Source organism: Microcebus murinus, chromosome 2 (assembly GCF_040939455.1).
Source record: "Microcebus murinus isolate Inina chromosome 2, M.murinus_Inina_mat1.0, whole genome shotgun sequence".
Taxonomy (NCBI): domain Eukaryota; kingdom Metazoa; phylum Chordata; class Mammalia; order Primates; family Cheirogaleidae; genus Microcebus; species Microcebus murinus.
The window spans coordinates 46,010,700-46,033,226 of record NC_134105.1 but is presented as its reverse complement, the minus strand read 5'-3'; the positions used below and the strand labels follow the sequence as shown (position 1 = coordinate 46,033,226).

Genomic DNA, 22,527 nt, shown 5'->3' with positions numbered 1-22,527 from the left:
ACTGATGGGGGCATGAACTCGATGTATATCTTTAGAGAATGTGCTTGGACCACTGGGTAATCTTTTCGTGACTTTCAGACCTTTGTTCTCCTCCACATCTTGGTAGGGGCACAGGCAGGTTGGGAAATGAGCAGGAACATTTGCTCCCAGGCCTCCTCTCTTTCCTACATATCCTAACCCTGAATTGGCTGTAAGGTGAAGGGGAAAGAAGGAGGCATCGGAAAGTATAATAAGGATAAAACTTGGCCAACCTCTTTATTAAGTAGGTCTTTACTGTCCCACAGTCACTGAGAACCCCCTTCCTGTGCCCTATAATGTGACAGGGGCACATAATTGATCTCATGCATTAGCAACCATAGTGTAAAACAAAACATTGTTAGAATGAAAGGCTGGGAAAAAATACATGGCCATAGCTATAGTGAGAGATACCGAGAATCAAAACACACGCTCTACAGAGAAGAAAGTATCTGATACAGTTCTTCAGGTTAGAGGAGAAGCTAGCCCTTCCTGTGCCCTTCCTGGCCACTACTGGCACTTAAGCTCAGGTCTTAAGGAATCCAAGGTCCTTATTCTATCTTTCCACTTAAAAACTTACTTTTGGAAAATAGGGGAAAATGCACTGTCTTGGGAGCATTTGAATTTTAAAGGGAACAAAAGGTCTAAGCCAAAGCTTTTAAAAGTAAAATTCTTATCTAAGCATCTCCCTTTAGGAAAAAGGTGGGGATCATCTGGCAATCTCCCTCTTGTAGGGTACAGCGAGTACTGGTCAGAAGTGAGAAGGTGTGTTTTTGCACATCCCTTAGGGAACTTTAAGAAACCACAGTACCTACATACAGCTCCCCAAGGGGCAGCCCTTGTTCTTTCAGCATGTGGTGGTCCCAGCCAAGTGGTTGTCTCCTGGGAGGGGGTGGATGATTGAGATTGTCAACCCAGGGATATTTGAAAAAGCATGATGAAGAAAGTTTCCCTGGCCTCACACAAGATCTGGAACGTCAGGATTGCTAGGGAATAAGAATACTCCATGTCTGTCTAGACTTGAAGCTTTCTCAGTACTTGTACTTAAAAATCAAAATCATGCATTCTAATCAAAAGCATGTACTGCTCACAATGAAAGGTGTTTAGAGAAAAACCCTCTTGCCTGTAATCAGAACTACATTACATACTGTTTAACCGACCTACACATAGTATCAGTTATTTACTAATTCTCAGGCACTGTGTTACATCCCGAGGACATAAAGACGAACAGGACTGACACGTTCATCAGAGATTGATGAGAGCTGTCCTGTTTTTGCAAACCCATGTACTATGCAGAAGATGCTGCTCAATATTCTGGTGAATAAGGAAACAAATTAACCTTTGCTCTATAGGTTGAAGCCATCTCACCTTATTCTTGCTTTAATGAAACTTTATTTATTATTAAATGAATAAAATTATCAAGCACCTATAAGAAACAGACACAGGGCTTGGCATGAGGGATTACGAGATGAAAAATATGATGTCCCCTGCCCTCAGGGAGTTCACAGTCTAGTGGAAAAGACAAACAGATGAATCCGAAATCACAACACAATGTGATAATTTCTTCAAATAGTTTGCAGAAAGAAGAACAATTTAGAGAATGTCTGAGTATGTCTGAGTGTCCCATGGAAGGCTTTGCAGAGGAGAAATCATCTGATATTGATCTTCGGGTTAAAGGAGAAGCTAGCCAGCTGGAGAAGCGGAGGACCAATCATTCTGGGCAGAGACCCACCTGCTGAGCCGTGGAGGTGTAAACGCATGGACACGGTGCTGGAGGCATGAGAAATACAAGTACCTGAAAGATAACTCCTGGCTGTAGGATGAAGTAGGAACCAGAATATCTTTCTAAGGTTTTTGATTATGATCCACAGTTAAAAAATTCATTGTCGGCAAGGTGTAGTATACACATGTACATGCACACAGAATGGGGACACAGCTGCACAGAGCAGTGCTGACCCTTACAACGTACTCTGATGTTTTCTACCTGTTCTATTCTATTCCATTCTATTTTATTCTGAAAATGGAATGATCATGTCCTGCTAAATTGACCTCATCAATGATGAACCACAGTTTAAAGCAAAGCATTGTTAGAATGTTAAGGCTAGGAAAAAATATATGGCTATAGCTGAAATGAGAGATACTGAGAACTAAAACAACTACCAAAAAGCCTCCCCAAAACTAAAAACCGCAGTAAAGATGAAGTGGCTACTCACCAAACTTTACTGTAAATCTTTGTTTCATTGTGCTTTCCCACTAAAATTTGGGGAAGAAACTTTGGTTTTCTTTTGTTTAGTTTTAAATTCGCTGCTCCCTAGCACCATGCCTGGACATGGTAAGTGCTCAAGGGGTATTTGATGAATAAATGAATGACAGGTTCGAGAGTTATGCAGGAGTTGAAATCAAGAATACAGTCAAGGAATTGGATACAGGACATAGCCAAATATATTATGAAAATAAATCTATTAAACTTACAAGAGCTTTGGAGTACCATTAGGGAAAAAAGTATACATAAGTATACCAGTTAGAAATTAATGTATCTTTTACAAATTTTCAATAAACCAAAGAATCATCCAGATGTTTATTCAAATAATTTGTTCTATTATTATATATAGAGAAATCAATAAAACTATAAATAAATTATATATGTGATGAAAAGTTCTACAATTCTATCCAAATGCCTAACTGTAAAAGGCTTTTCATTATTATATCTTGAAACACCAGTCCTTGATCTTTGCTTTGAAAACAGGAAAGGGGTGTGTTAGGTTCTGGAGACCCTTCCATCTGAACACAATGTGGGCCATAGGCATGGAATGAGAAATTACCTAGTCCTCCTGCATGGGCATCGATGAGTGAGGCTGCCACTGCAGTCCCCGCGGGAAGGCCAAGGTCTTTTGCTGCCTCTGGTGTGAGCCCATTTCCAAGAGAAGCTCCGGGAGGCAATACTTGGTTTCCTGGATAAACAGGAGAAAAAAACAAACACTCATCAGTTTGAAATACACAAAAGCAAACGGACGGTTTTCTTAAGAGAACCTCTTTGCTCCCTCCTCCCTGCTCTGCATTTTCTCAACTCGGCAAAGATAAAAAGCATGCAGCCATGAAGAGTCCCTTTGTTCATTTGGCGACTTAGGTGTACGTGCTTGGTACCTATGGGTCATTCTCTGGGGTGCTTTACAAAGCCAGGAGCTCTGAGGCATCATTCAAACCAGAGAAAGGTTCTATTAATGGAAAATTCTAAAAAGAATATAAACACAGTAGCCTCTTGAAGACCAGGTTAAGATGCCTGAACTATTCCAAATGGGCTTCCCAACACAGCAGCTCTACCACCACACTTCACACACACACACACACACACACACACACACACGTTCACACATCCACACATACTCCCAGATGTACATATATTCTTAAGGTTGTCAAGAAAACTTACTCCTATAGTTGCTTCCTATCACAAGATAAGGAGGTAAAGTATTTTATACCAATAAAGAATTTGTTAAAAGTTTTTCTCAGCTAGAAAAGACAGTGCAGTGTAAACCTTGCAAACTTTACAAGGTTACTACTTGCACGACCATAGAACACAATTTAAATGATGTTCTTTGGAGTTGTGCAATGCAGTGACCCTGATATTACAAGTGACCTTGAATTTTTGCAATCAGTCAGGCCTTCGGTTAAGAATGAATTGATTGACCTGCTTTGTGTGGGTGCTGTGGGGCTGTAAAAGGCAGTCCTTGCCCCCAACTTCGTTAGGAAGATGAGATAAGAGCACAGAGAACTATGTAAGTCAGAATAGAATGAAATGATCCATCTGCTGCCAGGTGTTTAACAGAGCCTGAACCCTCTCCCATCTCCCAAGGAATTCTGTTATAATTATTTCTGCACTGCAGGGAGGGGATAGGGGATGACCCATGTATATGCTAAGATCCCTTTGGGCCCCAAGATTTTAGGACTCTGAATGCATGGTCAGTAATGTGCACAGTGCTGAGAAACCACCTGTTAATTGTTCCGTGGAGCTCCAGGGCTGGGCAGAGGTGCTCCAGGACCTCTGCGGGTAGAGGTGAGGTTGGAGGTTGGGAGAGGGCAGTCAGAGAGTGAACAGCTCAACCAACCTCCTCTAAATGGAAACAAGTACCTCCACAACACCATTTTTTTAATCCATTTTAAGTAATGAGTTTCTATCTACATTTAAATATGAAAAAAAATTGGCCAAGAAGACAAAGACTGAAACCACTGCGGTGGCTTCTAGAGCCTCATTGTCCAATATGGTAGCCACTAAACCACATGTGGACTGAGCACTTGAAATATGGTTAGAGTAACTCAGGGGCTACTGAGTTAAAATAAGTATTTTTCATTTTATTTAATTTTATTTAATTTCAATTGCAATTTAAAACCCGATACTCAATCCAGTTACTGAAAAACTTTTAAGTATGTTTGGAACAACTTGGATGTGCAAATATACTTTTTCAATGTTAATTTAGGAAATCTAAATCAGGTATTTCCAATGAAAATCCAGTGTCTGAATTGAGAGGTGCTAAGTGGAAAATATCCACCAGATGTCAAAGATTTAGTATGGAAAAATAAATGTAAATATCTCCTTAAAATTTTTTATATCCATTACATGTTAGAATGATAGTTTGGATATATTAAGTTAAATAAGATATATTAAAATTATTTTCACCTACTTTTTTAACTTTAACATGGCTACTGGAAAATTTTAAATTACATATTGTATTTCTATTGGACAGTGCTGGTCTGGAGGATAAAGTTAAGATATACAAACCACGGGGTAGAAAGCAGGAAAACCTCTAGTCTGTTTTGAATGCCAGGGTAGCAGACACTTGGAAGAGAGCAGTGCCCTTGGCTCTGGACAGCTTGGCTCTGGACAATAGCCTGATTATGTCACTATGTCTAGTATCCAGCACACAAGAGACATGACTCCCATTTGCTGGATGCTTTTGTGCCAGGGACTGTGCTAAGGATATACCACGCATTTTCTCACTTCATTTTCATCATAACTCCTTAAGAAGAGTACCATAGTGCCTGTACTGTCCCCATTTTACAGATAGATGAGAAAACTGAGGTTTTGAGATGAAAAAAGTAAATTCCCCACAGTAACACAGTTTAGGAGCTGGAGACAGGCTGTGGATTCCACTCTAATATCAAAACCTGTACTCTTATGCATTACATTACCTTTTGAAGCAGATATTGTTTACAAATGTGTTCTGAATGAATGAAAGAATCAAGAGAATAATTTTTAGAACAAGTATGTATTTTAAAACGTAGGACCATTTGCAAATGTTGCCGACTAAAATGAGATTTTTTTTTTGTAAGAAAAGGATTAATTTTCATAGGAAGGTCAAGATGGAAACTCTGTTCCACCTTCATCCTCAATCTCCACAAACATAAAAGGTGTCATTTTCATAAAAAAGGTTCCAGACAGAGGAGGATTAGCAGGGTGGGGCACTCCTTCAAGTCTCCTCTGTAGTAATTTAGAAAGGAACTGTAGCTGATAAAGGAGCTTAATCTGATCCTGTGTCCTCTGGGCTCACAGCCTGAGGTCGCAGACCTGGGTGAGGCTCAAAGTGTCCTGGACATGCAGGCAGGAGATCTGGGATCTAATCAGAGACTGTAGGACCAGGCAGCTTTCCCAGCAGAGTAAGCATCTTAAGCAAGACAAGAAAAAAGGGAAAGGGGGCAGCCAGCGAAGTGACTGGGGTGGGGGTGGGGGACAGAGGAAGTGGGAGGAGAGGCAGGCCCAGTGCACCCAGGTGCTTGAACTTAACCATGAAGACCACGGTGAACCACTGAAGGAGCAAGAATCCGGGAGGAGGGTGATTAGATCTGTGCGTTTTTTTAAGTGCCTTCGGGCAGCATTATAGCAGAGGACAGACTGGGGATGGGGAAAACAGCTGTGATGCTATTTCATTCATCAAAGAGAGAAAAGGTGAGGGCCTTCACTAAGGTATTAGTAACGGAAATGTAGGAACAGAGGCAGACGTGGAGATTTTGTGGAGCAAGAATAACAGGTCATAATGGTTGCTTGGATATGGGGAGGACGGCGGAGATGGAGACGCCATGGCCCAGATTCTCCCATAAAGGACAGAGTGAGCCTCCAGCTGCCCGCTCCTGCAGGGCCTGCCCCAGCTGCAGAGGCCGCCTGGCCAGGGCCACACCCTTCCCAGGACAGCCTGCACCTGGTGACTCAGCAAAGCGGGGGCAGAGGGCTCTGATGGCACCGCTCAGGCCAGAGCACTCTGCTGGGTTGGCCAAGGTGTCTCAGGACAGCATCATGGTTCAACTTCTCCTCCACCCAGTCCTACTCCCTCCTCCTTCCTTTTATGCATGAAACAAACATCTTGTACCCCCAAATCTCTCTCAGCTTCTGCTTCCGGAAAACCTAACCTAGGGCAGGGGGCCAGCCTTCTCCTCAGTCCAGTGGTCTAGGAATGAAAATAAATATACATGAAGATAAACATCCCATCTTTCAGTTGGAACCACAGCCTTCAAGAACAGTCTATTTGGGCCCCAAGCAGGAAGGAGCTTAGTTTATCTAAAGACCAAAAGGAAACAGCTTGGCATAAGAGAGGATGGTAGAAATAGGTGAGAACCCCTGAGAAATCACCCCTTCAAAATCACACTTTATGTTTGTCAGCCAGAGGTGCACTGAGGGGACTAGGGCTGGTGGAGGCAAGCATTACTGTCCCTTGACAACTTTTCCCGACGTAATCCTTGTTTGCCTTTTCTTTCACCCAAAAATCATGTTATTCACAGAACTGCTTTTCTCAGATGTAATCAATACTTTACTGCCTAAGCATCTGCAGCCTCTTCTAGACTTCATCCAGCCACCCATTCATGCATTCTCAAAAACATCTCAGTAACAGTGGCACTAAGGATGACCCGCTTGGATTTCCATCTGCCAATTGCCAAGGTCTAGGTGCTGGGGTATATGTGAAAGGGGCACCTCTGACCTCAAAAGGCTCACACCGTGGTCTGGGACAGAGATGATGGAAACCCCTCCAAGACCCTTAGGACCCTGTAGAAGATGCTAGAGAGATGAAATGTGGGTGTTGTTCCCAGAGAACTGAGGTTGGCCAGGAGAGTGAATGGAATCTTCACGGTGAAGATGACAGTTGGGTCTGGTGTGGAATGACAGTGGGGAATTGCTGGTGTCAGTGCTTGCCTGCTCTGGGGAAATGGACAGTAGATGCAAAAGTAGGGTCACCATAGGGACCCCTTAGGAGCATGGTATGGTTGGGGTGTTCAAAAAGGGCACCAGGGAGGAGCTGACTGGATAAGAGAGGCAGCCAGGACCTCAGGCATGGCAGGCAACGAGGACTGCCTATGGCAGCATAGCTGTGATTGCTCAGATTGGTCTTTAAGAAGATAAACCTGCAGTGTGAAGAAAGGATAGAATGGAAAATCATTTTTATCTTTAAAACAATCAAGCCAATTGAAAAATGCAGGCTGCAAATATTATGTAAAGTATGCTTTCATTTTTATTTTTTAAGAATGACAAAAAAGGTAGATGGATGACTTATAAAAATATATTCCTAGGGGCTCAAAAAATACAGAAAATAGGTTTTCTTTTGGTAGAGAAATTATGGGTGATTTTTTTGCTTTTCAGGAACCTATAATTTCTAATTGTTGTATTTTGGACATACATTTCTTGTGTAATATTTTTTAAGGTGTTGCTCCCTTAAATCTGGCCAGAGCAAGTTAGGGTACCTCTATTCAGAACTCCACACAGTCATTAAAATGCATGAGGCTGAATTAAAGTATGGATTTGGAAGTTTATCTGTTTCCTTACAAAAAGGAAACAGATAAACTTCTAGAAAAATCCTAGAGAAAATACACAGGAATTTTGTTACAGCAGGGATTGGGATCCAGTGCAGGATACCCTTCTCTACTGCTTGTGCTTTTTCTGTAGCATGTCTTTGTATTTCTTTTGTGATCAAAACAAAGCTAGCTTAAGTTGAAATAAAAACAAAATCAAGTTAAGGAGAATACAGTGCACCTTTTCCAAATCCTGCTCCTCACTCAGTCTGAAGGCAGGAAAGAGAACCAAAGGCAATTCACCTATTTCTGTGATCTGGCTGGCCTCCGTCCCTGATGCACACCCTTGAGATGTACAAAAGCAATCGCCCTGAGCTCTCTCGGGCTCACGTCCACTGAATTCCCATTTGCATGGGCAGATTCAGTCTGAACGGTCAAAAGCTGGAATCTACAATTATCTGGTGGTTGCAGTCCCTCTTCACAGGCGGGGGCTCCTATTACACCAAATCTCCCTCTACCAGTTTCTCAATTATCTATGACTAATGAGCACTTTGGGAACAGTTTCAGACACACACATAATCCTCTCTCCTGATGTCAGCAGCAGAAATTAATGACTATGTGGATTTCTGGGAGACAGAAAATGCATTATAATGGTCAACAGAACTGTTATCCTCTCCAGGAAGGGGGAGGTGGGGGTGGGGTGTTGAATTAACTGGAAGGTTCAGTGTTCCTTTGTATTTCTACAAACAGTGAGATGAAACCTGGGAGGAGAGTTGGCTCCAAGCCCAGGGAAATGTTAGCGAGGTTTGGGCAGGGTGGTATGCAACCCTGGGTCCTCCATGCTTGGCACTGGGGCCTCCTCCCAGCTCAGTTTTGCCAAGGTCAACAGGCGACAGACTGGCCAGGGCAGTGCTAAGTGACAGCCTGCCTTGCCAGCAGACAGGCTACAGGAGTCCTTTCAGACTGAACCTACATTCAATCTAGTTTAGGGGTGGGGGAAGAAAACAAGAATATACAACTCTCAAAAAATAGGCTGGAGTTATTTTAAAAGCATGTGGTGGCGACTGTAAGTTTGGTGCTTCACACTGGTGTACCATGTGCTCGGGTGGTTTCAAAGATTGTTAAGACCTAGTCCAATTCTTATGGAGCTCCAGTAGCTGTGGCTCTTTCATTTAAAAGAACTAATAAAATTAGGGACTTAAACCATACCAAGACCAAGCACCTGAATTCCTCTACAGAGATCAAAGATCACTTGGGCAGGTCACCTCAGAAAGCTTTCTAGATCTTGAGCCACAATTGATACAAGACTGATTGAAAATCATTTCAGTAATCCTGGCTCCTGAATTGGAGTTACACATGTCTAGAACAATTCATTCAGTCAGAGAAATTAGTGAAAAACCCAAACTTGCCTATGTGCTGTCACTTGTTGCATGACACAGCTTCTGAAACAGTCATTTGTTCATTTCCCTTCATTTGCCTCCTAAAATAATCTCATTTTCACTGGGAATTAAATTCTATGTTAAATTACTGGTGAAATGTAAAACTTTATAATATCTTCACCATTCATTATTCATTAAATCTTTACTGGGTAACTAATATGTGCCAGGTACTGTCTTAGTGCTGAAAATGCATTAAAGAACAAGATAGATAAGGTCCCCACCCTTGTGGGGCTTACTTTCTAGTAGACACTATTCCCATCCAACACCTCTTCTGAACTATATCTTGTAGTTATTATATCTTCTAAGTGCCTATGTTATTTGGAATGTATTTTATATATTCTTATATCCCAGCCTTATATTCTGACCTACAGTAGGTGTTTCATAAATAAACACACCATATACTTTTAATCCAATATTGAATGACCTTTATGTTGTTTCAATTTTTTCCCCATGTTTATGTCTATTCTTCTTTCCCACTAGACAGACAACAGCTCAGAGACTATTTTATCTATCTCTGCATTCATTTGTCCTCACCCCCAACACCCAGCAGTGTCTAAAACATAATTCTGAGTAATGTTCATTTAACTGAACTTATAGATTTTTTAAAAGAGGCATTATGAAACAAAGACCAATTTAGACAAAAATATCAAACACACACACACTAGCACAGGATGCTGAACATCATTAAAGAGAGTAGAGACTATATTAAGTTTAACTCTTAATCTTTAACGCTGCTGGGACAAGGAACATATTCCAAACATAATCCTATCAGTGATAACACTCTCATCTTTCTAATTTAAGACAATGGAATGTAGCAAGGCCAATGCACATGCTTAGAAAATGGTAGACCAGCAGACCCAAGCCTTTTACTACCGCATAGCAGATGCTAGGGTGGTAAGACATTGTGGACACCACCTTCTAGTGGAATTTCTATTCCACCATAAAATTCTCCTTGCCTGCTGAAGCCTGGTTCAGGAAGTCCAACAAGCAACCAGTAACTAATGTAGGTCAGTGAGCAGAGGAGTGGTGCATACAACTTGTATTTTAGTGAAATAAATATCATAATAGTAATAGGGCCCATTTATTGAAATCTATGAGCTTTCAGTCACTGTTATTGGCACTTTTCAGCTGGTATCACCTTTAATGTTAGCAACAAACCTATGCTATTAGAATTAGACTTTATGGTAACAGATTCTATGTTATTAGAACTAGATTCTATGAATTAGAGCTTATGGTATTAGAACCTACTACTTTATAGTTGTAGAACCAAAAGCACAGACCTGCTCAGAGGCACCTCTGTAATGAGGGCATGGTCAGGATTTCAATCCAGGATTCTCTAACTCTAAGGTCTGGGCTCTTCCTCCTATACCATGTAGATTAGAGGGGGTAGGTGTGGACTATCATAGATAGAAAAGGAAGGCAGCTTCGTTTGGAGGAAGCTCCCCTGGTAAGACACGTCTAGGAACAAAACCATAAAAGCCACGCAGTCCCAACAAGTTGAATCTTCTAGCTTCTTCCCTCCTCTCTTCTCGTTCCTTTGTCTCTGTTCCAAAATTAGAGACACTGGACTTTGAATGGCCCTTAGAGACCATTAACTTCAGTGTATACATTTTGTAGTAGAGAAAACTGAGCCCAGAGGGGGCCGTGATCTCCCTGGCGCAACCAGCTGTGGAAGCAGAGTCTAGACTGGACCCAGAGCTCCTGACTCAAGGTGGGCTTCCTCCACTTCTCCGACACTCCTTGCTGTGGGAGTGCCGTCCTCTGTCCTCTATACTCCGCCGCCCTCCCCCCGCCCCCCTGCTCCCCACGCCCCAAGTGGAACAGGAAGCTCATCTAAGCCATGGCTACAAGTCACATGGAGAAAAGGAGAGTCGGCAAAAATCAGACAGATTCCAGCAGTGTGGGCAGCCGATCCTGTACTATTCAGAGCATAAAGTTCAGTTTTTTTAGCTTGAAATCATCCACTTTGGCACCCAGAGTGACCTAATTCTCTAGATAATTGCTGATGCCCTATTTTGTTCTCACCTAGCCTAAGGCTACCTCCAAAAAGCCTTCCCTGGGTAGATCATAATTAATCACTCTTTCCTCTACAATCCCACAGTATGTTTTTTGGAATTACATCATTCTGTTCTACATAATGCCTTTTCCCCCCGTGCCTCGTTCTTCTAATTTAGATTATAATCACCTTGAAAGCAGAGCCTTTTTGTAGATTATGTATCCATAGAAGGCAGGCGGTTCAGCACAGCACTTGGGAGCTCACGTAAAGGGGTAGACAGGCTCCTAGGGGGTGGTGGCTTTACCACTCACAGGGCTTGTGACCTTGGCCAAGTGATTGAATTTCCCTGCAACGGTTTCCTCACCTGTAAAAAGGCTGCAATAATGCTATCTTTCTCCCAGAGTAAGCAAGCAAAATAATGCAAATAAAGCATTTTAGCACACTGTCTGCCACTTGGCAAATGCTCAATAAAAGTGAGATACTATTACGGTTATTATGACTCCCTATTCCTGGCGTACTGTGTGTACATCGCCTGGCACATAGAGGTTCATTCTAGCTGAGTTTACAAAGCTTCAGGAGAGATCCTTGATGTTATAGCATGTGGAGACATATGCTTTTGGGGTCATGAGAGCAAACCGCAGAAACTGTGAAAGCTGTTAAAATATTCACAGTGATGGAATTCAGTTTTCCAGCACAAAAAGTTTCTCCCTATGGTCATGTTTCTATGGCATATCTTCAGAGTAAAATGATTTAAAGTGCAGAAGGTGTTCTTTCTGTAGTTATTTTAAGGACCAAATGCTTTTTTCAAAAGGAAAAATTATTTTGTCAGGAAAACACTTTACTGTTAGATGACCAATGCTTTTAAGACCCATGCAAACAGTTCTGCTGTGGTGAGTTCCCCCACTTCTAGGCTAGGGGAAGCCAAATTTGAGAAATATATGAAAATATATTTGTTGTCATTGTGCTGAAAATATTATAAGGTTTAAATCAGTGGTTTTCACAGTTTTGGTTTGTATTTTCACAATCACATAAAGAAAAAAATCACATAAATGCAAATTGGGATTGACATAAATATCTCAATTTTTACTTTGTCCCATTGATTCATTAAAAATAAATCCTAGAATCAGGATCATCTGACAGGAATATTATCTCTAAAAAGATAGGAAGGAGATAATCTCAAAATAAAGGGCATTCTTTTAAAGTAAATAAGCTTCCTTTTATGGCCTTATTTATTCATTCCATCACACACCAGTGAACACTTTGTCAGGGGCCAGTGTTGGTCTCTAGTCTAGACTACCCTTTGCAAACTGCTGGTTTACAAAATGATAACAGCCTCCTAACAATGGGTGAGTCTACAGGATGTCAAACAGCAACTCTCACTTGAAAAAGTTAGTCAGCAGGGCTGGTGTAAACCATACAATGCCAAACATCTGGTTATTTGAAGACATCTGGGGCTTTTCTATCATGTAGACCAAACAGGATTCAGGTAATTGACCAAATTTTTCACTTCCCAACCAGATGTCTTACTTTCATAGAAATGAAGCACATCTTGTACTTTCATGTGCAAATAAGCTAGACAGAAATTCACCCCTGGAGGGCAAGATTAATTGCTTATTTGCAATGAATGCTAAATTACATATTATCTCTTCTTTTTTTTTCCTATTATATCTTTGAAAAAAGTTTTCTGCTATTGTTTTTGAAAAGCATACATTTTGTCTTGGAAATGTTCTTTCTAAATGTCTCTTCCTCCTTTTTATGACAGTGAGACAGTGTGCTATAATGAAAAGAGTGTGATCTCAGGAGTCGGTATAAGCTGACCTCTAATTCCACACATCTCCCTCCTCAAACTTTCAGAGCCTTGGAAAAAGTCACTTGAACTCCCTGAATTCAGTTACTTTGCAGATACACATCATAAAAGGGATACTGGGAAGATCTGCAACCATTCATTCCTATAATATGAATGAACCGGGCACTTACTCTATACCTGGTACCGAGCAACCATGAAGAAGAACCACAGTACCTGCCTGTCCTGCAGGGGCTCAGGAGAAGGTGACATAAACTCACGTTTATGGTGTTGGAATGACAAACATACTGCAGAACAAAGGTGATACCTTTATTCAGGATGTTTAATAAAATTATGAGCAACTCCAACTGTACCTAATTCTTAAAAGAGAATGCCAAGTTTATAAAAGGAAGGACGTGTCTGAAACTTTTCCTCTTCTTTAATCCTGCTTTCAAGCATACCCTGGAATTTGCTCTGATCATGTTTGTTTAAAGAATTCATGTGGTTATCAATGACCCTCCACCTTCTATGCCGTTGTCCTGACAACCAACCATTTACTAGACAGAATATGGAAAGCAGACAACAATGTGTCTCTTCAATCAGGTTTAGTGGGCAAAACTCAACAGTACAGAGACAATATTCAAAAGACTAGGGTCTTTGTGTTTGAGACCCTTAAAGGGAAGCACAGACAGACATACGTACATGCATACATATATACATGAAAGAGAGGGGATTGTACAGAGAACTAAACTGGCCAAGGAGAAGCTGCTATACAGAACTCATTTGTAGTTTAATAGCAGCTATGCTTCAAGAGCCAGGCTACAATTAAATATTATACATAAGGTAAAAGGGCTAAGTCTGTTGTTTAGTTATCCTGATAAAAAGTTAGGTTCTTTTCCTATCCTATGTTTCACTAAAGCCCAGAACATCTCAAATATATGAATAAATGCAATATGCCTATGGTTTTTAAACTTTTTTTCAGGGACTGAAACTTTCTTCCTAAATGAAATTGTTTGCAGAACCCTAGTACAATGGTCCCCTGCTTATCCACAGTTTTGCTTTCAATAGTTTCAGTTACCTATGGTTAACCATGGTCCAAAAACATTAAGTGGAAAATTCCAGAAATAAACAATTCATAAGTTTTAAATTGCCTGCCATTCTGAGTAGTGTGATGAACTCTCATTCCATTCCACTCTGTCCCACCTTGGATGTGAATCATCCCTTTGTCCAGCGATCTCCCACCCCAGGTCACTTAGTATTTCTCGCTCAGTTATGGGATCAAAAAAAAAAACATAATATATATAGGGTTCAGTAACATCCATGGTTTCAAGCATCCATGGGAGCTCCTGGAATGCATTTCCCATGGATAAAGGGGGACTACTATAAATAAATCGACTCTGGTTCAAGTGGAGAAGGAAATGCCTGAAGGTGGTACATGCAGTAGCTCTAGCACCAGAGGGACACCCAGATTTTGGGTGCTGAGGAAGAGAGATTCAAATCTAGACCTTAACCTATGGTGAGAGACCACCCATCTGGAGGCATTAAAGAGGGAAGGGATGGGAACTTGAAACTGTAAAACAGAGCTTCCTTCTTGCAGCTTCTACTGTAGCACAAAAACTGGAGAAGCTGCAAGTGTCCACTTTTAACCACAAAGACAATGACCTCACTCCTGAGTGAGTAAAGGAGGACACTGGCACTTGCAGTACCTTCGAGGGGAGGAGTGGAATTTGCCAGGTTGGCACTTAGCCAACATGTTAGGGCGTCCAGAGAGTGAAATCCCTGAAGCCCTCACTCATGTTACAGCCATAGGAATTTAAGCAGAGGAGGAAGATTTCAAAAATGATGCCATAAATTAATGACACTTAAAGTCCCAATCTAGGTCACCCAGTTGGGGGTAGGGGGTCATATATATTTTGGGAAAAATGCTCAAGTCATAAGAAGATGGAAGTTTCAAGCTTTGTAAATGAAACAAACTCTAATGTCTCCATTTTTTTAAGTCTCATTGTTTACACACAGGATCTGGGAGACTGATTGGATTTTAGGCACAATGAAAAAGGAACACTGGCCCAAAGCCAAAGCCAAGTCCTTGCCCACACAGTGCCATGGCTCATTTGAGGAGTTTCAGAACGGCGCCTCTGTCATCCCTCACTTGACAGGGGAAGTGACAAACAGGACAGGACAGTAACTCACAACCTCAAGGTACTAGAAAAACAAAAGTATGAACACTTCTCTAGCCAGAAATACCATCTGAAAGAACCCGAATCTCCTTCCTTAGCTGGATGTTTCCCGAGCTTCTTGTTCAGGCAGTGAGCTAGGGCGGAAAGAGCCTAAGCATGGAATTTAGGCATCCTTGGGTTCATATGTGCTCCAACACCTTCCAGCCGTTAGACTTTGCGTTATGTTTTTAATTTCTCTATTTCTCCTTGTATAATATGGGAAGAATAGTACATAAAAGAAATATTGTAAGCATGAATGAGATGATGAACATAAAAAGGCTCGGTATACTGCATGGCCCTTAATTTCCATAAGTATTTTTCCTTCCACATAGAGGAAGTTATACAGAAGCAAAAAAATAGTATGAAGGAAGAGACTAGGTTGTACCAAGTACTGACTCACTGGCTGCGATCCACGCGTGGTACAAGGTACTTTACAGCTCTCACCTCGTTTACACTCACATCAGCCCTGTGAGGAGCAGAAGTCATCCCCATATTAGAGATACAGAAACCAAAACGTAAGACGGCCTTGTAACTGGTCTGATATGCCCCTTCATACAAATGCCAGGATTTGAGTTTGGATGGAGTTTGGTTAGGAAGCCCATTCCCTTTCCATCGGCCCCTGAGTGAAAACACCGATAAGCCACAGCCCAGGTCTAGCCAGTGGTTCGACCCTCTCCTGGGAAAACCGCAATTTACCAAACGTTCCTGCAAACTCCATCAGTGGGCTTCCCATTAGTAACCTCTGGCCTCACTCTCCAAAGGAAGGCTGGTATTTCTTTCCCCCAGGCCACGGGGCAGCACAGCACCCAGCAGATGCTCCGGGATTCCCTCCGTTTTCTCCCTCACATGCCCTCCTGGGAACAACGAAGGAACATGCAAAAGGACAGGCCTAGATAACTCAAAGAATGAATTCACACTCTAGCTAACTTCCACAGCTCACAAATTATCTCCTGAACTAAAGACTAAAAGTAAAGCCTCCGGATTTCCAGAAGGTAAAATTCTTTCCCTGCCGTCAGTAGAAAGGGAGAAGATAAAGACGCTAACTCCATTTATTAAATGCCTGGAAGGTGGCTACTAGCATCTCCATTCTTGAGCAGAGAAAATAGAAGCTCAGAGCCTCGGTAAGCGGGGAGGCTGGGAATTCATGCCAGCTGTCCGACTCCAAATTCCACGTCGACCTATCTCCCTTCCTATTTCTTAATTAAAATGTTTGGTCAGAACCAAATTAAACCTCAAGGGCAAAAGGAGGGGGAGGGAAGGAAGGGAGGAGAGGAGGGAGCATTAGCATTCAGTTTTCGAGCATTAACTCTCCTGTTCCTACTACTTTGCTTTGTCCCCTCATTTTTCAGCTACTGCATTATTTGACCACACTGCTACCAAAGTAGGGTCCCCAGCTGGCAGTGTGAACATCACCAGGAAGGGGGAACCTCTTAGAAATTCACATTCCCAGGCCCTGCCCTAGACCTACTGAAGCAGAAACTCCAGGGTGGGCCCAGCAATCCTCCTCCAGGTGATTTTGATGAATGCTAAAGTAGGAGAACCACTGTAATAGAGTCACCTACAGAACTTCTGAAAATAGCAGTTCCTGGGCTCCATCCCTGACTTCTGGTTAATGGTTACAAAGAGAGGCCCTAGGATCCTTATTTTCAAAAGCTCCGAGGTAATTCAGGTACATAAGTATATGTAGGCACAGAATCCACAGAAAATAAATGTTGACAATGAGAACATTTAACAGCCAGATGTACCAGATGTCTGAACTCTACAAGTGCAACCTTGGTTTAATTGGTGGCCTCTTTTCTGACCAGCTCAATGAATGTGGGCAAGCTACTCTCCAGCCTCCTCCCTTCATCTGTAAAATGCAGTTAATAACACATGCTTTAGGGTTGTGAAATTAAATGACAATATAAAATTCTTGGTATGGTGTCTGGTGCATAGTAAGCAATAAATAAATGGGCGCAAATTTTATTAATCACCTAATAAGAATGAAAAAAACTAACCATGTAGAATATTATACCAAGTGGCACAGGTTGGGGTACAGGAAGGAGACCCTCTGGCATCTGTGAAGCTCTCTCATTCCCTGGTGTCCTGCTGAGTATGAGAATATGCTCTTGCAGGTAACTGTGATATCCTCTAATTATGCTGCCTTGCAAAAATGAGCCTGGACAACTGTGGAGTGGAAAATGGGGCGGCAGGGTGAGAGTATTCAGAAACAATGTGAAGACAGAAATAGCGGTGCTCACAGAGCTGTAGGTACTAACAGGAAATCTATGTTTCCAGGAAGGCTGAGCCAAATGACACAGGGGAGAGTCATGCACTTCAGTCTGGCCTTCTGTGTGCAGGGGCTTAGGTCTGGCCTTCTGTGTGCAGGGGCTTAGGTCTGGCCTTCTGTGTGCAGTTGGGAGACCGAAGAGCAAGGTGCAGAAGGGAAACTGGGGGGAGTCAGAAGGGCAGACTGTGGCAAGAGAGGAGGGAGCCTAGTGCCTACCGGAAATGGGCAGTTCCTACTGAAATAAGGATTAGGAGAACTGCATTCAACTCGGGCTCCTTTCTTAAATATTTCCACTAAAGTACAAAACAAGCACACCTTAAAAGTTTCTTTTCCTCTTCCTGCTCGAATCTTGTAAATCTGTTTTCCAAGAATGACGATGCAGCTGTTTCGGTCTCCATGTCTGTGCTCTGGCTGTTCTTTCTCTGGAAACATCCTTCCCTACTTCTTCGTGTGGCTAACCTCTCCACTCACCCCTTAGGAAGCAACTCGGGGTGCCCCTTCTCCAGGAAGGCCACCCTGAATGCTGACCTGCTCCACACCCTGAGCTGTGCCATGTCCCCCCTCATAGCCACAATACCTAACATAAAACCTGACATATTGTCTTAATTCAGTGTTTCCCAGAGTGTGTTTCACACACAATGAGTTCAAAAAAATGTTAAAAGGTGTTAACAAAGAAGCTCTTGGTGCAAATAAGCTCGGGAAATGCCAAGCTGAACTAAGTTAGACAGGATTCTGTACTGCAACAATTCTGCGACTTTAATCGGCCGGTGTGTACTGAGAATCTCTAAGAAGATAGCAAATATGGCTCGCCAGTCTGATTTTATTGTGGACATTTTGTTTTTCCTAAAAATCACCTCTAGTTCCAGAGTGTGCACTGTGGGAGATGATGCTATGTTTTACTGACATTGTCTGCTCTTTCTTCCTCACCAGGCTATCATTTCCTTGTGGGCAACAATGCTCAATACTGCATTTCCGGTACCTACCTCCTACTATCTGCTTGTTGTAGATACAAAGTAAAAGCCAACTGAATGTTAAAAAACTAAACTATCATTTCTCTTCTGAAAACCCTCCAGGGCTTTTTATTATACCTAGGAAAAGTCTGGATGCTTTATTCCAAGGTTCACAAGGTTCTACATGTTTAAAATCCCCTACTCCATCTCTTACTATTCCCCTCCCTTACTACATTCTGCTAAATTGGTCTTTTCTATCTCCTCAAACATGTCAAGCTTATCCCCACCCCTGGGCCTTTGCATGTGCTATTGCTTCTGCCAGGAACACTCCTGCCCACAGGTCCATACTGCTGAAGCCACTTCCACATTGAGGTCTCAACTCAGAAGTCTCCTTGGAGAAGCCTTTCCCATTCACATTTCAGCCAGCATTTTATTTCTGTCATAACACTTATCAATATTTGTCACTATCTTGTTTATGTATTTATTTATGCCTGGTACTGCTACCTCACGTGGCAATGTGACACACCCTTAGCTGTCTTGCTCATGGCTCTACCTTCAAGAGTGCTGGAAAGAATAAGATGCTGTAATGAATACTTGCGGCTACTGAAAGATGAATTGAATTAATCTATGTATTAGAGCAGGTAAGAGCCCACCCTTCCTCCCAGAACTCAAGCAAATCCAAGCCTGCCAATGACTAGCACAAATCATTTAATCTCAGAAAGGTTCGATCTCCTGACCCAAAAAATAAGAAATAATAGACCTATATTTTAAGTAGCATATTGAACACATTAATTAGTCTCTACCTCCCCCAAGAAGAAAGTGAAACAAAAGTAAAGTGGAATTATTTTTCCTTCTATTTATTATTTTAATTGTGGTCAATACACATAACAAAATTTACCATCATGACCATTTTTATGTGTACAGTTCAGTGGTATTAAGTATATTCACATTGTTGTGCAACCCTTACCACCATCCATTATCCATTTCTAGAATACTACTCATCTTACAAAACTGAAACCCTATACCCACTAAACACTAACTACCCCTTCCCCCTTCCCTCCCAGTCCCTGGTAACCATCGCCATTCTTGTCTCTATGAAATCTGACTACTCTGGGTACCTCATATAAGTATTATAGAACCTTACAATATTCGTCCTTTTGTGACTGTCTTACTTAACTTAATGTCTTCAAGGTTCATCCATGTTGTAGCATGCGTTAGAATTTCCTTCCTTTACAAGGCTGAATAGTATACAGCATATTTTGTTTACCCATTCTCCCACTGATGGATGATGCTTAGGGTACTTCTACAGTTTAGCTATTGTGAATGATGCTGCTATCAATATGGGTAAAAAAATAACTCCTGGAGTCCCTGTTTTCAATTCTTTTGGATATATACCCAAAAGTGGAATGCTGGATCATATGGTAATTCTATGTTTAACTTTCTGTGGAACTACCATACTGTTTGCTATAGTGGCCACATCGTTTTACATTCCCACCAACAGGGCACGAGGGTTCCAATTCCTCCACATCCTCACCAACACTTATTTTTGTTGTTGTTGTTTTAAAATAGTAGCCACCCTAATGGGTATAAGGTGGAAAGGATGTTTCTTTTAAAAGATATAAGCCTTTTAAGCCAAAAATATGAGAAAAAGTAATAGCAGCATCAAAATCTTGAAGTTCAACAGTAGAATGATGAATGATAACCAAGTTAGTGAACCTAAGCAACCCGAATCCTCAATTGGTTGTGAGGAAAGCTAAGAAGTAATCCCATTTGCCCTGCAGAACCCCAAAATACTTAAGAATTTAGTGGCATAGGCTACCTCTAGATATGCTAGTAAGGAGAGGCTGACAATAGGAGAACTGGTTGAAAGCCTGTTTAATAAAAAGGCAGACTCAGTACTGACTGGACACTGGTATGACCATCCCTTTTAACAACCTGGCAAAAGCCTGGAAGTTCATTCCCTGGAAAGAGAAACAGAAGGTGTCTGGATAGTAGATAGTAGGCAGTTGAGAGTAGCAAAGTTAAAGTGGAAAAAAAGGGAAGATTTAGTAAAAATTTTCATAATTTTAGATCCATCCAGCCTCCTCCCTGTGCTGGTTTTCCAAACTCCAGCAAGAAGACTATATCCCTGCAACTGGATATTGACAGACTAAAGTTTGGTTCTGAGGATGCCAGAAGAAACCCAAAGATACTTGCAGAGGATGCTCCTACTAAACAAGCCATCCAGATTACCCTACAGGGAAGACCAGGGTGATAAGCCCTGTGCATGTGTACAGAGTTTCCAATCGGCTTTTTAATGCCCCATTCCCAAGTATGAATAGTTAGGGATTACCTGATAATCTGAAAAAAGCCTCTAACATGAAAGACAGGAAGTCAAATAAGCAAGCACATTAAAAAGTTAATAGAAATTTGGAAGAAATGGAGGAAACAGACTGTATAGAGAGATGTAACTTCTCTCGATGCATATTACAGTGGTAGACCAGATAGTAAATATACAAGAAAATGAACAATAGTTATTATCAAAATGATAGGGACAGAAGTGAAAGCTAATCCGGTAACTGGTTCTCAAACAACTGATATTTGAGATATTATAGTTATCTTTATCATCCTAAATATATTATCATTCTCTTATAGAATTCTAAGACTAAAAGGATGAGATCTCAGCAAATGACAGCCCAATTTCTTGACTCCAATAAAGACAAAATGCAAGTGTCTATTACAACAAGACTGAAGGTAGATACAGGAAAATATTGGAGTTTTTGGAGGTAAATCTTGTGACCCAATTTGAAAGATTAGATCAGAAATTCGAATCTTCATATCTTACCTGACTCTATTTCCTGTATCTTTCTTTCATGCCACAATAATCTCCTCTAAAACAGATTTCTATACATGTGTCAAGAACTTTCAAATATTCTTATCATTTTAAGTATATAGACAATTTCAAAAGAAAACACACATGAATAATATATGAGAAGAAGTTCAACGTCACTAACAAGTAAGGAAACAAATGAAAACAAAAAGGACAGGCTATTTTCCATGGCCTTATAATCTTAGAGACTGATTAAAATGCAATTTGGCAAAATCTTTTTGGAAAAAAATTTGACAATATATATTAAAAGCTTTAAAAATATTTGTACCTCTCGACTTAGTAAATACATTACTGGAATCCATCCTAAGAAATAACATAAAATGCTGATAAAGGTGTGTATACAACACAATACTTAATTTCTATAGATATAATTAGAAATTGAATTAAACAGAAAATAGAAAAATTAAAATATTTAGAACTCAGAAAAAATTTAAATAGGTACAAAAATATTAATTAAATCATGTCTCAGTAAATTATAAATTGAATATTTGGAGAGTTTTAACGATATACATATAAATTATTTCAATTATATAAAATAACCATATGTGTGTAGTATACATATAGATATAAATCATATGTGCATATAGTACACATATTATTATTTATATGTACATATATTAAAAAGAAAGAAAATATACCAAAATGTGTCAATCTCTTAGATAAAAAGTTGGATAAGATACTTTTCTGTATTTTCCATGTTTTCTACACTAAATATGCATTAGATATAATCTGAAATAAAAAAACTATTTTAAATAGTTTATATTTTCTACCTACTAATTCCATTTCTGGCAATCTGTAAGACACAGAAAAGGAAAACGAGGCTCCTTACAGTTTCCTTATGTGTATTTACAATATTTATATACCAAAGAAAAAATTATAAACATTTAAGTATCCATCCTTGACAAAAGGCTTTAAAGCATCATAAGATCATTTGATGAAATATTATGCTGTTATTAAAATTATGCTTAGAAAGAACACAAGGGAAAATGGAAATATGAATATGCAATAATGTTACTTTAAAACTGCAGGCTACAAACTAGCATATAATAAAAGCTAAGAGAAAGAAATAAAAAAAAAGGCAGAGAAGAAAGGCAAAGTGAATTAAAAATGTTTTGGTGTACTGTTTAGAGTGGTGAGATTGTGTTTCTGCTTCATTTCTGGATTTTCTTAAGATTTTACTTTTACATGCTTTTGAAAAAAAAATATTTAAAAAGAAGGAGATG

General features: G+C 40.6%; 1 protein-coding gene across 8 annotated transcripts in view; it reads right to left on the bottom strand.

Moving 5' to 3' along the window:
* Window positions 1-22,527, bottom strand: part of FGGY (FGGY carbohydrate kinase domain containing) — a 384,511-nt gene that overhangs the window by 202,026 nt on the left and 159,958 nt on the right. For all 8 annotated transcript variants that reach the window (XM_012785132.3, XM_075998776.1, XM_075998778.1 and 5 more), the window contains one exon: window positions 2,838-2,966. In XM_012785132.3, coding sequence (XP_012640586.2) covers window positions 2,838-2,966 — 129 coding nt within the window. The remainder of the gene's footprint in view (window positions 1-2,837; window positions 2,967-22,527) is intronic.